Source organism: Enhydra lutris, unplaced genomic scaffold, assembly GCF_002288905.1.
Source record: "Enhydra lutris kenyoni isolate GAN:26980312 unplaced genomic scaffold, ASM228890v2 scaffoldscaffold44, whole genome shotgun sequence".
In the NCBI taxonomy this organism is placed as follows: domain Eukaryota; kingdom Metazoa; phylum Chordata; class Mammalia; order Carnivora; family Mustelidae; genus Enhydra; species Enhydra lutris.
This window is the reverse complement of record NW_019154128.1, coordinates 8,114,974-8,129,703: the sequence shown is the minus strand read 5'-3', so window position 1 is coordinate 8,129,703 and position 14,730 is coordinate 8,114,974. Positions and strand designations below refer to the sequence as shown.

The 14,730-nt window shown below is 42.6% G+C and overlaps 2 protein-coding genes across 7 annotated transcripts in view; one reads left to right on the top strand and one right to left on the bottom strand.

Annotated features, from left to right (window-relative positions):
- The first annotated feature begins 1,024 nt into the window (after positions 1–1,024).
- Positions 1,025–12,689, top strand: LOC111155919 (ribosomal protein L31). Of its 3 annotated transcripts, none has more exons than XM_022516396.1 (6): positions 1,062–1,138; positions 1,543–1,649; positions 7,698–7,823; positions 9,152–9,264; positions 9,585–9,636; positions 12,114–12,689. In XM_022516396.1, exons 2-5 carry the CDS (start codon positions 1,543–1,545, stop codon positions 9,614–9,616), a joined length of 378 nt encoding a protein of 125 aa, XP_022372104.1. In that variant the 5' UTR covers positions 1,062–1,138; the 3' UTR covers positions 9,617–9,636; positions 12,114–12,689. The 3 variants fall into 3 exon arrangements, with proteins under 3 accessions (XP_022372103.1, XP_022372104.1, XP_022372105.1); XM_022516397.1 differs by lacking the exon at positions 12,114–12,689 and adding an exon at positions 11,247–11,307; XM_022516395.1 differs by lacking the exon at positions 12,114–12,689 and having other exon boundaries at positions 1,025–1,138; positions 9,585–9,648.
- LOC111155918 (TBC1 domain family member 8) overlaps positions 10,637–14,730 on the bottom strand; it is a 104,073-nt gene continuing 99,979 nt past the window's right edge. For all 4 annotated transcript variants that reach the window (XM_022516393.1, XM_022516391.1, XM_022516392.1 and 1 more), the window contains 3 exons: positions 13,918–14,007; positions 13,413–13,510; positions 10,637–11,702 (listed from right to left, as the gene is read on the bottom strand). In XM_022516393.1, coding sequence (XP_022372101.1) covers positions 11,241–11,702; positions 13,413–13,510; positions 13,918–14,007 — 650 coding nt within the window. In that variant the 3' untranslated portion in view covers positions 10,637–11,240. The remainder of the gene's footprint in view (positions 11,703–13,412; positions 13,511–13,917; positions 14,008–14,730) is intronic.

The window sequence follows — 14,730 nt, the reverse complement described above, 5'->3', positions numbered from 1 at the left end:
TCTGTAGCATGCAGAACCTGTTAATCACTCTGGCTTCCTTCTGCCTTAGAATATTTCCAAATAAAGCTTTTCCTACTGTTCTAATGACACGTTACTAATTTCTTCATCCTCTGCTCCCACACCGCTTACATGTAGAGTCTTCTCAACACTGGTCTTCCCTCTCCAAATCCTCTTGATTTTACCTTCTTGCTTAACTATAAAATCAGGCTGCTTCTTTCTAATCCTGCTGCAACTGCCTTAATTCAGATCCTCCTTGTCTCTATTATGTGGTTTCTTTCTACAAGTTTCCTTGCTACTATCCCGCCCCTCTGCTCCTAATCTATTCTTCAGTGTCGCTGAATTGACTCTAAAACAAATTTGATCGTGGCAGTGCCCTCCTGACAATTTCAATGATTCATTTTACCTGTAATACTCAAACTCCCGAGTAAGGCCCCACACTATCTCACCTCCCGGCCTAGAGTCTAGGAAGCCGTAGTGCTTCAGACCATTCACTTGCCTCGCTCCACCACTTCTCTGCCTGGCTACCTCCTGCCCATCTTTCCAGCGCAGCACAAACCTCCCTGCTTTCTGCACCCCGACCCACCCCTGCATCGGGCGGGACACGACCCTCGGGTGGCTCCACGGTCCGGGACAGTAACCACTCGCGTTCAGCAGCACCCCTCCTCAAAGCGAGCCCTGCCAAGGCGGCAGCGGTCTCGAGACCAACTTCTCTGAGACCGCTAGCCAGGCACGGCACCGCACTCAGGTTCAGCAAACGGTGGCCAAATCAGTAAGAGAAAGGGGAAAACAAAGGAGTGTCTTCCTTTTCCTGGCCCTGTTCCCACCCAGCTGTGGGCCTGCCTCTCATATTTTCCGAAGGTTTAGGGAAAGAGGCGAAAGAACCAGCGGCGCCTTTGGGGAGCGGAGAGAACTAAGCTGCTAAAAGCCGGGTGCTGAGAATGCGGCCGGAGTGCGCAGCCGCACGGCCCTGGCCCCGCCCCCGAGGTGCGCTCTCTTTTCCCCCGGCGCGTGCCGCTTACGTCTCAGCGTCTTCTCCGCTTCCAAGCGCATCCACGCTACCCGGAAGCTGTACTTGTGACGCTTCTTTCCCTCTCCCACAATACCTCGCGCTCTTCCTTTCCAACCCGGGCCCGGCAGAGTGAGTATGGGCGCTGCATCCTGGCTTCAGGAATCTGGTTCCATCCTCGCTCGCGATTGTGCTGACCGGGACAGCGTGATTTCTCCTAGGCCGGCCCGGGACTCTGCGTCCCGGGGGGACGGGAATCCGCGCTGTTGAGGGGCTCCCGTAGCCTGGGAGACTGGCCAGGCTTAGGGGAGCCGAGCCTGCAGGAGTTTCCGGGGCGGGAGCACCTGAGGGGCACGGGTGCTTTGGCCGCCGGGTGACCGGCTTGACTTTGCCCATACCTGGGGCTTCAGGTTCCTGGCGGAACCCTCTGCACCCGGACGCGCCCGGAGGGTGGCAGCGTGAGGCCGGGCTCGGGAGGGAGGACTTGGCTTGTGCTGGTCCCACTCTGCTCTGAACTTCCTTGTCGCTGGGTTTAGATGGCTCCCGCGAAGAAGGGTGGCGAGAAGAAGAAGGGCCGTTCTGCCATCAACGAAGTAGTGACTAGAGAATACACCATCAACATTCACAAGCGCATCCATGGAGTGTGAGTATCCCTGCAGTCGGGCCCGGTGCCTTGCAGGTCGGGGGACCCGAGCTCATGCGTCTGGTTGTCACTCGGAGGTCTTTCTAGTTGTCGAAAAGCCAGATGGTGTTGAAATTGGTTATTTTTCCTTTGGAAACTCAAATCTGTATTCCATGGCCCCCGTTTAAGGTTTATAAGGTTTTAGTGTGTAATCCTCTGAGGGTAAAGGCTGGAAACACGAGATTGAATAATAGTTTCTGGGAGAGCCCGTTGAGGGGAACTTGGTGATGGTAAAAACATTTCACTTGGTGATTTGTAAACTGAGTAAACCTGTCTGGGCTAAAGGGTAAAAGATGTGTAAAGGAAGGAAAGCAAGCTTGTGAAAATGTCTCTAGACCCAGTAAAGCTAACATATTAACTAAAAAGCTGTGTCCAGCCCAGAATGTGAACAATTAAGATTATTCTATATTTTAGATCCTGACCCACACAAATATGTACTAATACTGGTTGAGAGGTAACACTAGAAAAACAGAATGTTGTTAGAGAATGTATCAGTGGAGTTATCGGGCAATGTTTGTGCAAAGGACACATGGCTGTTGTGGATTTGTGATGTATGAGAATATTGAGAATGATTTTGAGTGTTGTAGTTTTTGGTGTTTTTTGTCTAGGGTTTGGTTTTCAGTCCTTAAGTTTAGTGAGTTGTCCCGCTTCTGCGCATATGCTTACTGCTGAGAATGAAGACCAGATCTCTTGAGTACTGTTTATTTAGAGTATTTTTTAAAGGTAGAATACTAATTTTAAAACCTACATCCACAAGCAAGCCCATTTCCCCCCATAGCACATTTGTATTATTTCCTATTTGACTTCACTACATGCTTGTAAAGAAAGAGTAACCTTAAGCTGAGAAAAGAATTACTTTGGTTCAGAATCTATAGCCCCAGTTTGCAAAAACTTTCTCAAGTAGTTCTGCCAAGGTTCTAACCGGATAGGATTCTCCAGTCTCAACTTGGACTTTAAGTAATTTTTCCTTAATTCTAAAGTTCACAAAATGTTTCCATAGATAAAAGACACCAAAAGCAAATACAGAATTGAAATGAGAAGGTGACTCATCTAGATTCTCAGGCATTGAGGTAGTATTTTTACACTGATCTTTACATAAAAACAACATTGAAATAAGCTGGAAAGTTGTTTGGCTTTTAAGTCTCGTCTGCTTTCTGTGCTGTAGTTTGTTGGCAATCTTTCTCAAAGTTAAAATAAGACAACATACTAATGTGGAGCTGTTGGTGCCTGAACACGAATTTTGGTTAGCATGTTAGCTATAGCAGTCCAGCCAAACAGCTGGTCAGGTTAAAAATAGAGCTTCAGAATCAAGACTAAATTTTAATTGAACTGCCTATAGACTCACATTGGAGCCCCTTATTTTTGTCTCTTGCCAAAAGTCCTGCTCTTGAGGACGAAGTGTCTAAAGTCAGAATTTCGATATTAAGCTCCTCACAGTAATAGAGGAAAGCGTGAGTGAAATTCGTGGGCTAAATTACAGTCCACGCCTTTTGCAGAGAGGGGGAAAAATCTTGTTAACTGGTTAAGGTAAGACCCACACAAATTCTGTTCTCCTTAACAACCATTCTGTAAAATGGTAACGTATGACTGATAATCTAGAAACCAGAAACCTGGAGTGAGGTTGAGATTGGTTTAACTTGGCCCCCTGAAAGTCATGTACCAGGGCTGAGGGGTGGTTCTAAGTAGATTTGCGTGTTGGTGATGAGCCTTGGGGAAGGCCTAAGTGTGTGCAGAAACAAGACAGGAACATCCCTGCGTTCTGGCTAATATTGTCTTCAAACTGTCAGTGGATAGAAGCAAAGTCCCTAACTGGACATTTTTGTCCCCAAAACCTCTTCAGCTGGAGAATTTGGTACTAATTGGCCTGGAGGAAAGTAATGAGACCTGGCCAATTGGTAACCCTGCTTCCCATCTCCTAATTTTGTATGCATATATCTCTGTTCAGTGAGAAGTACAGTACTCCACGGTATACCTACAGAATTCGTCTTCACCATTCCTCTTCCAGTCACGTTCTTGCACACAGGAACATCAGCACCAGAATCAACAATAGAGAGGACGACCAGAGTCCCATAAGTCATTAGAAATAAGTTTCTTAGACAATTATCATATCTCCCTGATATGAGGAAGTTGAGAGGCAAAGTGGGGGATTTGAGGGGTAGGGAAGGAAAAAAATGAAACAAGATGGGATCGGGAGGGAGATAAACCATAAGAGACTCTTAATCTCACAAAAACTGAGGGTTGCAGGGGGGGGGGGGGGGGGGAGAGAGAGAGGGTGGTTGGGTTATGGACATTGGGGAAGATATATGCTATGGTGAGTGCTATAACACTGAACGTAAAATTTGCCAATAGTAAATACATATTCAGATAAGGGATACCATATCCCTTTTCTTTCACTGAATAGATCTTGAAATAGCAGTGGACTTGAAAGATGATGAGGTGATGGCGAGGGGCACTTGTTCAGTCTTCCTTTGAAACACTTGGAAGTCTGTCATGTTTTCTTCTGCAGGTCTTTCTCAGAAAATGCAGGTAGTTCAGAAGTAAATGACCAAAACCACAAATCACTCCTTGTAGAATACCAGCACTCTTATTGCAAGTTTTTGTAACAGCATCCAGTTCAAGAACCAAAGTGACTTCCCTTTCTGGTGTTCCCTTCAAGGCCAGTCAGCCTCTGAATCCTCTGACCAGGGAAATCCTGATACCTGATGTAATGCAATTCCTGGAGGCGTGCAAGTCAGTAGAGGCCCCGGGAAGGAATTTGAAGAGTCAGAGATTTTTGTTCCCTTTCCTTGTTAGCCTGGAATTCCAAGCCATGCCTTCCAAGGCTTTTAGCTAAGGGAGATGATTTTAGTTTAGTTGAGGCAAACCAATACCTTTGAATTTTCCTTTGTTATTTTCCTGAAGTAGGCTCTTTTCACTAGTGATTGATGGGGTCCCTTATGTTAATATTATGAATGCATGAGGGAGAATGTTTATTTAACAGATGGAATACAGTATATCTTAGTTTTTTCATTCACTCTAACTCTGGACTCCTGGGATAGTCACTGTTTGAGAATTAATAGCGGGAGCCACCGTAGAAAGATTGTGCATAAGGGGGGTTATTGGCATACCTGGATTTCTCGTGTGATCCACAGTGCCATTGCAGCAACTTCTTCAGTCTCTGGAAGGCAGTGTTTTGATGTGGTTATTGGTGTTTTTAATAGCAAATGTTACACCGCAAAACAGTCTGTTGAGGCACCCAAGGGTGGTACAAAATTTCTTGCCCTGTACTGGGCATTCTCTTATCTCAGGAAAACTAATTTTTTTTTTTTTGAAGATTTATTTATTTATTTGACACAGAGAGATCACAGGTAGGCAAAGAGGCAAGCAGAGAGAGAGAGAAGGAAGCAGGCTCCTGCCAAGCGGAGAGACTGATGCAGGACTCGATCCCAAGTCCCTGAGATCATGACCTGAGCTGAAGGCAGAGACTTAACCCACTGAGCTACCGAGGCACCCTGGGAAAGCTAATTTTATGAGGGATTTAAATGTGTGGTGGTACCCACATTGGGCCTGGTACCTGACTGCATTTCCATGTGTGAGCCAAGGAACATTGTGTGCGGTGTCTCGCCTGGGGGTCCCTGAGGATGGCTTCTGGGCCAAAAATCCCGTGCCTTTGTGCATTAATGCTGCTAGGGAGTAACCACGTTTTCTTTCCTGGTTTGGGGAGCATATCAAGCACTTAACTGACTATTAGGCACAGTCCTGGACTCTGCAGATTGATCAGGAAATTGAAGACCCTATCTTTCTAGTTTACTTAGTAGGAAATTTAGAAATGAAATGGTAAAAAGTGCCAGGCAGAAAGTCCACACAGATGATGGGACGATTGAAAAGTGTCGGTGTGAAACAAGTTTTTCGGGCACTTTGTGCTTTATTATAAAACCCCCAGATGAAGACCTGAATCCTTTGGCCATTTCTTAGTCCTCCTCGACAGGTAACAGTTGATAGTTTATTCTTCATTTTTCTGTGGAAATGTTTTATTCATTTTACTTCCAAAGAGTCTACAGTATTGTGCTTTTCTTATTGCTCCTCTAGCTGCTGACTTTGTGGTTCTTCCTCATGTCCTCTTTTTAAAGATATATTTACTTGAAAGAGAGCGAGCGGGGTTTGGGGTGGGGGGGTGGAGTGCAAAGGGAGAAAGAATGATAAGCAGACTCCATGCTGAGCATGGAGCCCAGTGCGGGGCTCGATCTCGATCTGAGCCAAAAGCAAGAATCGGATGCTTAACTGACTGCCACCCAGGTGCCCACCACCACATCCTCTTGATCCTCTTTCCAACGTTCTCTTAATGTTGATGAACCCCGGAACTCTTTTCCATCTATGCTTGGTAATAGCAAGTAGTCTTAAGGCCTCAAACATAAAACTACTGTTCATTTGGGTATTTAGGCATCGCACACCAATCTCCTAGCGTTCATCTTTATCCCTGACTTTCCCATCTCTTGAGGCTTTCCCTGTGTTAGTCATTGTCAAGTGAGCGTGTCCTCTTGGCTCTACCTTCCAGTTTTACCAATCGCACTGGTCCCACCACCATTCTGTCTCTTGAATTGTTAGAGTTAGCAGCTCCCTGCTCCTGGTTCCCTCCTTCACCCCCAAACACCTGGTCCATTCTCAAACCCTCCCGGCTTCCCATCTTAATCAGATTCTAGAAGCCCAACTTCTTGCTCTGATTCCACGAGCTGGCTACTTTATTAATCATACCAGGCATGTACCTGATTCAGGGTAGCTGGTTTTATTTTTACTCTTTCCTTCTGCCTGAATGCTTTTCTCACAGATGCCTAAATGGCTGCTCTCATAATCTACACATCTTGAATCCACTATCATCTTGGCCATTTATTTAAACCTGTATTCCCTTTCCCTGATGCTCCCTCTCTCTCTTCCCCTGGTTTATTTTTCTCTGTAGTACTTGCTACTATCTCATACACTCTATGTATCACCTACATGAGCTACCTGAATAATTGGATTTTGTCTGTTGGACCTACTGCTGTTATTTCAGGCGCCTTTTATTTCTGGATGGTCAAGTGTTTAAGTGAATGAACTGCGCTTGCTTGACAGGTTCTAGAAATAGCAAGGAGGTTGAGGGTAGAGCAAAGGGAATGGGAGACTAAGAAGAGGCGGAGTGGGGTGGGAAGGCAGTCATCTTTCCCAAGCATGTGAAATCACTGAAGGTTTTAGAGCAGATTTAACTCTAACATGCTGGTGTGTTACTTACATTGGATTTCATGAAATTCACTCCATCTAACAAAAGTGGAGTACCTAGTATGTGCCAGGCCCTGCATTGGGTTACAGAGATGAAAGGTTGACTTGGCCCCTTCTTTGACCTTCACAGTCTTAGGTGGTAGTACACCTTTTTAGACCGGGGTCTTTCCCCACATCCCGAGAAATAGCCTTCACTTGTCCAAATGGTTGAAGCCTGTAGTGAAGTTGTTGCTTTTTCACATTGTTTAACTAAAAACATGAAATTCAAATGACTTTATATACCCTCATGTAGAACAACAAGTACTTAAGAGTTGGAACTGACATGAATTAATGACGTGCTGACACATGCCAAGAGCTTCATTGAATTAACTCTTGTTGAGAGGAAATGTGTACAATTTTGGGCCCACCCCTATTCTTTAAGCCAAGACCAAGTTAATAATGAACCTTTGAATTAGTATTGAATGATGCTCAAAAACATGCCATGTCTTAAGATGTAACAGTCTGTATTTTGAAGTGAAGACACTTTCATAGTATGTATGTTTTATGTTCAAGCATATCCTATTATTAGCATTTCTTAGGATCAACTACAGAGCTTCTTTCCCACATCACTAAAAGTGGATTGTGCATTTTCTATGTCCCCAGTATTAATACTGGCTGCTGGGCATTAAACTGTGGTATAAAAGGGATTATTCCTATTTAAGGTTTGGCTTAGATTTTATGAAAATAGGACAGAGCATGTTACATATTTTATTTAATTCATTTTTTTACTTTGACTCTCAGGGGTTTCAAGAAGCGTGCCCCTCGGGCACTCAAAGAGATCCGGAAATTTGCCATGAAGGAGATGGGAACTCCAGATGTGCGCATTGACACAAGGCTCAACAAAGCTGTCTGGGCCAAAGGAATAAGGTGCTAAAGCTATTTGTTATAAATTCTTTTTTTATAAAACTTTTATAATTACACTAGCTTTTAACCAGTTCTACACAATCTGTGTAAGTTCAGTAATTAGCTAATGCATATGGAAGTATTTCTTTAAGATGTGATGATGGCTTCAAAGGGTGGGGTAGCATCTGCAGGGAAGCCCTTTTGATACGGTATTGGAACGGAGACCCAGATGATGGAGGAGCCAGCAGTGGAGGGTTGAGTAAGAGCACTGCACAGAGAACAAACTTGGTGTGAGCTGGGAACAGGTTGGTGAAAGTAGAGTAGAATAAGTTGGTGAAAGTAGAGAAAGTAGAGTAGAATAACAGGTTGGTGAAAGTAGAGTAGAATAAGATTTGAACAATGAGGATAGAGTTAGGAAGGAGATAGACCATGTGGCATCTTGTAGGTCATGGCAGAGAGGTTGGATTGATCTCTAGACAAAATGGGAAATCATTGGCACAGTGTTGTTTTTTTTTTTTTAACAGTAGGCAGTTTTGCCCACCCTCCCCCAGGGGGCGTTTTTGATGTCATTTCTGGGGATTGCCACAGGTCTGGGGCTTTGCTATATATCCCAGTTGTCAGTAGTGTTAAGGTTGAGAAGTCCTGCTTACAAGCAGGGGTGTGGTTTTTGCTGTGGAGGATGATGTAGAGTGCTAGAGTAGACCTGGGTGATTAGGAGGCTGGTGGAACTGTCTGCATCTGTGTAGTATTTCATCAGTGGGGTGAGAGGGGTCTGAGATTCAGCTTTACTGTGCTGGCATTGAGCATTCACACAGAGGAGTGTTTGATAAAGGAGTGGCCAAAGAGGTCCCTTAAGATGATGGGGGAGTTGGGGAGATGGGGAGGAGATAACCACAGTGGCATTATTGTGGCCTGAGTGAGAGGAGAGGCTTGTGTGTATAAGGTAGGGGAACTGAACAGTCTTTAGTCTTCTGTATTGAATGTAGCCTGCAGGGTGGTGTTTCTGCAAATCAGCACTGAACATAGACAAATCCCCTAACAAAGATGGGGGTACTGGTGGTAAAAGGAGAAAGACCTAGCATGTTTGGGCCCATGTTTCTTCATAGGTTGAGTATCAGCGGTTGCTGTCTGCTGAGACAGGTGTACATCCTGAGATGGTAGCATTTAACATCCATCCATCTGTGGCTCTGTATATTTTCCAGGGGACTGGACCCATAGTGCTTGAGCAGATTCAGATTCAGGACAGAGCATTAGAAGCATGTTACAGATGGGATGGGAGCTGTCAATACTGTTGGCAGCTGTTTTCTTGATAGGAGACATTGACTTTAGTGGCACATTCATATTTTTATTAGGAACGTTCCATACCGCATCCGTGTGCGGTTGTCCAGAAAACGTAACGAGGATGAAGATTCCCCGAACAAGCTCTACACACTGGTCACCTATGTACCTGTCACCACTTTCAAAAGTAAGTTTTACTCCATCCTGCAAAGCTGTTTGGATTAAAAAAAGCCATCCTTACCCCTTTGAAAACCCGAATTATGTGTCTTAAATACTTAATTGTGCTTCTGTATGCCCAGCATCCTTTTAATAAGGAAATGGGTAACAGGCATAATCAATAAACCTTTGTGTCATGGTGTGGAGAAGTGGAGGAGAATACAAAACAGGTCGATATCTCGGTTATAAAAAGTTCCCAAAATACTAGCCGAAACCCTTAAGAAAAGTTTTTTGCAATGTTCAGGCGTGAAGTGTGGTATGGAAGTTGACTGGCCATCTCTTCTTTTGCAGATCTACAGACAGTTAATGTGGATGAAAACTAATCGCTGATTGTCAAATAAAGGTATAAAACTGCTTTCTGTTCTGATTTTCCTTTTATAGTTGTAGTATACAGTTGACTTTTGAAGAGCATAGAGATTAGAGGCACAGATTCCCACATAGTCAGCTACCCAAACTTTACCAGTAAAGTAAGCTAGAGAAAATAATATTAAATCATGAGAAAATATATTTACAGTACTCTATCAAAAAAAAAAAAAATCCACATATAAGTGGACCCTCACATAGTACAAGAGTCAACTGTAAGATCTCTGCAGTTCCCAATTACATAGGATCATTTGGAGAGCTTTTCCTAAATGTGCCCCCTTCTCCCCAGCCCCTGGGGTTTCTGAGCATTTGGGTAGAGCCTAAGCAGGTTTTCGAAGGTGTTATGGAAGTGCCGCCTGGCCTGAGAAAACATTTTAGGTATCTGGGACATTGGAGGTATACTGTTAATTCCAAGGAACATTTTTCTAGAGACTGGCATCTAGAACTCAATTAGCATTGGCCACTGTTCACATTTGAACTTTAAGTGATGCAATTGATAGATTTAATGAAATAATATTTGGTAGTATATCCCTAAGCTGTTTGTATTAAGTATGCTTGTCTAAAGGTATAGAATAGTCTGATTTTTGATGGGTAACCAGATTATAGCTTAGGTGTACAATTCATACCATATGTACAGCTTACCTTTTTGTAATGGCCCCCTGAAGTGTTTTTAATCCCAGTTTACATGGACCTGAATCACAGAGGGGGGAAAATCAGCTAAATTCAGCCTGAAAGCAAGTGTCACAAGGATTAGATTTCTTTAGTGCTTATACCCCAACATACTGAATGTTGCTATAGAGAGGTCCCTCTTTGAAACCCCAGGGGTGAGGGTGGTACATAAGCACAGTGGGGGTTGAGGACCACCTACAGTGTATAGCACAGCTCACGGAGAACACATACAAGTGAGTGGCAAGAGATCCTTCTAGACACAAGTACAAATTATAAGCAAGAACCAAGTCAATACAAAAATTTCTTTATTAAAAAACTTGGAGGCCAACATTGAAAGCATGGTTTGTACATATTTTTGGAAGGACAAAGTGAATACAACCAAATATATTAAAATGGTTTCAATTACCAGCATTGAAACAAAATTAGTGCAAAAAAGCCAAATATAATTGCACAGAGAGTGGTTCTTGGATCTTCAAAGTGAACTTGATATGTGACCTCTCCCATTATCCAAGTGAAAAATGAGAGCTTTTGTCTGTGGTTTAGTATACATCTGACTCTTCTATTCCATCTGAGAATGAAATCATATTAGCATCGCAGCAGAAGTGCCCTGAAATCTCAGCAAATCTGATAAAAGTGAAATTTGCAAGTCACAGCATCAAGGGAACTAATGTATGGATACCCTATAGCTCTGGTAATATCCAACTAATAATTCTCAAAGAATAAATAGAGATGCTTGAAGGTTGCATCAATTCCCCTGGCCACAGCTGTGACTGTCCAGTTGTTTATCCAGATACCCAACTTGTGTAAAATACACTCAGAATGTTTTCGACTAAAATCTGGATTTTAGGGCTGACAACCCACAAAACTGTTCCGTGCTTTGGTATGGCAGACTCCCCTCCACAAACTGCTCTCTTGCTACAGGTTACCCAGCTTGAGTTCAGGCTGTGATTGGCGGCTCATTTCCAGAGTTTTGAGACTGTACTGATTGATCTTGGCATTTTCAAGTTTGGATTTAATGTCCAGTGGCTTTTCAAAAAAGTTGACTAGTGACTGTTCAGTCAGAAGTGAAGCTAAAATATGTTCAAGGGACACAGTCCAGTCCCCTTCTGCCTCTTCAGGAAATGTCTGGGAGTCCTGGGCAGTCCTCCCAGGGCTGGCATCTGCAAAAACCGAGTCCTGCTCTGGAAAAAGAGCTGAAGCCCGCAGCTCCTCCCCACATTCCTGGGAGCAGCTTCCAGAGCTGCTACTTCGCTGCCCCACTTCCCCGATTTGCAGCAGCAGAGTGGTTACCGTGGCAATGGCTTGATATAAATCATTTTCTTCTGGATCTTCATGGAACATACTGTACAGAGTCTTACAGAACTGGATAAATTCTCTCTGGAATTAAAAGTATATATGGCAGCATAACCAGGATGGAAGTAGAATGCATTTTTTTTAGACCTCATACTAAGTTCTTAGAGAAAACCCACATCATACCATTAGAAGCAATTATAAGGAAAGGTAGTTTAGCCCTTCTACTTGGAGAACATACTACGGTAAACAGTGACTCCAGGGACTTTCACCACACACTCAGAAGTGGGCTCTTTGTCTGTACAGCAACTATTCAGAAAGGTGTGCATCCTAGAGGACATGGGCACCCTTTAATCTTATAAATCAGCCTGTAGAGAGGGATCCAGAAGCTGTGGAGATTTGTTTATAATGATCTTTAATCTTGGATTTACAATAGAAAAAAGTTGGAAACAGCTTAAATACTGTGACTGACTAAATTAGAGCTTTTTCATCTGATAGGAATACGACGGGGTAACTAAAAGCTGTAAAGTGAAATAATGAAAACAGTGATGCCTGATGCATTTCCAAGTTGTATCCACACTGCTGCTCAATTGGAGAATCCGTATGTAATGCGATGGAAGACACTTCCAGTGGGATTTAGCTGTATATTTATGCTGGGAATAGGGTCATGGTTGAGAACTGAGTTTTAGGAGAGATCTCCATGATTTTGAAGTAAATGAAAGCAAGGTGTTAAGACAGCCTATTTTTTGTTTATAGCAAAAACTGTTATCACATATATCAGAATATTAGTACTGGCGGCTCTGGGGGATGAGATTAGATTTGACTTTTTTTTTTTAAATTGAGGCATAACTGACCAGCAGCTTTGAAATGTGACTATATCCAAGAGATAGGATGAAAATTTGAAACTCCCCAACACTTCTGACTATTCCAGGAGGGTGTTAAGGCCACATGATACTGTGGTCAAAAAAGACCCAAGAAACACTGCATTGCTAAATTCCACTCTTGAAGGCTCACAGTACACATTAGCACCAAACAGAATGAAATCCTTTAATAAAGGACCATTTCCAACTTGGACCCTACGTTCCACAAACTTTGGGGGTAATCTTTTTCAAATAAAAACCTAGCACCAGGGGCACCTGGGTGGCTCAGTGGGTTAAAGCCTCTGCCTTTGGCTCAAGTCATGATCTCAGGGTCCTGGGATATAGCCCCACATCATTGGGCTCTCTGTTCAGGGAATCTTCTTCCTTCTCTCCCTCTGCCTGCCTCTCTGCCTACTTGTGATCTCTGTCAAATAAATAAGTACAATCTTTAAAAAAAAAACAACAAAAACCTAGCACCATCAGGGCACTTAAATACAGTCTAGATACTGTTCAGAGGTTTCAAAGAGCTTTACCAGTACTGTATATTATAGTACCAATGATTTTTAAGAAACTGAAGAGAGAATAGTAATCCCTTCTAAGGAAGAAAGCTGTGTCCACAGTACCCTCCACCCCCAAATGCTATCACCTCTAGGCAGTAAATCTTCATCGCAACCTAGGTGAATAAAGGAGGAGTAGGATATAAATACTTGAAAGATAGGATATGGCACAGCTGCCCTTTGTGAAGTGTTTAGAATAGCTTGTGTATCTGAATCACAATTCAAATATTTCCCTTGTAATCACAACATTCAACTCCTGTAAGTTGTACAAGATCCTTTGATTATTGCTTCAGAGGTTGAGGGGCCCAGCTTAACTTTATCAAGCTTGGCTCTGAACAAATAACTTGACACAACAGTTACCTCTGCACCTAAGTCCATACCTGGCTCATTTTGGGCAATTCTTTCTCAGTTTTATCTTTTTCTTTGGCTAAATCCTTAATCATTTGCTTCAACTGTTTCTGGTAATCAGTTGCATCACCTGGAGACACAGGAAACACAATATATACTTTAGGCTAAAATTCAGTTAAAGCAAAAAAAAAAAGAACACCTTTAGAACTGGGTGGTGAGGGAGGAATCCCACCAGACAAATTTCATACACAAGCTGAAAATAGAGATTACATTGGTGACAATTTGTTTTACAACTGACCATGAATGGAGTGTGGTGGCTGGATGACTTATCACTGCAAGAGAATCCTTGAAACCCTAAGCAAGAGGAACAATGGTGGTAGGGTCAAGGGGCAGTCACCCAGTATACTGCAACTTGAAAGGTTTCTGGCCTCTGAAAGCAGTGGGCTGTTGACTAGGTTAAGTCTGCTTCTAAGAGCTGTGAAATTGTTAATGATTGCAATGTGTGCCTGCTGCAAGATAATGAAAAGAAGTACATACCATTTGACTTCCCAAAAACTAAGGGTCTTGATGTTGACAATAGAGGATTCTTTAATGGTGACTGGCTGTCTCGATCATTTTCAGTCAGTGCTTTAAAAAAAAAAAAAAGTTACATGGAAAAATTACATGGAACAAATTATTTCATCTTACTTAACCCAAACTCAGTAATTTAGTTTCTTATGTAAGAAAGGACTAAAGAAGGGCTAAGCCCCCAGCCTGTGGGTTGCAGAGACTGTGAACCCAGGCATACACCAAGCACAGTCTATACAAAGAGTAAAGAAAACATCTTACAGACCGGATAATGCCTTTTTCCGGCTTTATGTAGGTACTGTTTTAATTAATGAAATACAGAATCATAGGACACTGCCAATATGGACCTGGAAAAATGTAGTAAAATCCTTTCCTAAACCTTAAGATACATGTATGTATATACATATAAATTTTAGAAATAAATGTACAACTAAATTCCTGGATGATAGGGTAATTTTCAGTTTCATGGCATTTTTTTTCTACAGTGAGCACATACTGCTATATTTAATAAATTTTCAACAAAAATTGAAAAAGAATTACTGAATCCAAAGCATTTTATCATAAGTTTTCTTGAAATATACAAAAACACAGAACATTATATTGCTGATAATATAAAATGGCACAGCCATTTTGAAAAAAAAGTCTGGCAGTTTGTTAAAAAGTTAAGCATAGAGTTACCATTTGACCCAGAATTCCACTCTAACATACTACCAAAGGGAAATGAAAACATACTCAACTCAGAAACTTGTACACAAATATTTATAGGAGCATTGTTCACAAGGG

What these genes read in the sequence shown, in the direction of transcription:
- LOC111155919 (XM_022516396.1), top strand. Translation starts at nt 1,543, where the DNA reads ATGGCTCCCGCGAAGAAGGGTGGCGAGAAGAAGAAGGGCCGTTCTGCC. An exon ending in CACAAGCGCATCCATGGAGT is followed by an intron (nt 1,650 to 7,697) that starts GTGAGTATCCCT and finishes TTTGACTCTCAG; the next exon opens with GGGTTTCAAGAAGCGTGCCC. An exon ending in ACCTGTCACCACTTTCAAAA is followed by an intron (nt 9,265 to 9,584) that starts GTAAGTTTTACT and finishes CTTCTTTTGCAG; the next exon opens with ATCTACAGACAGTTAATGTG.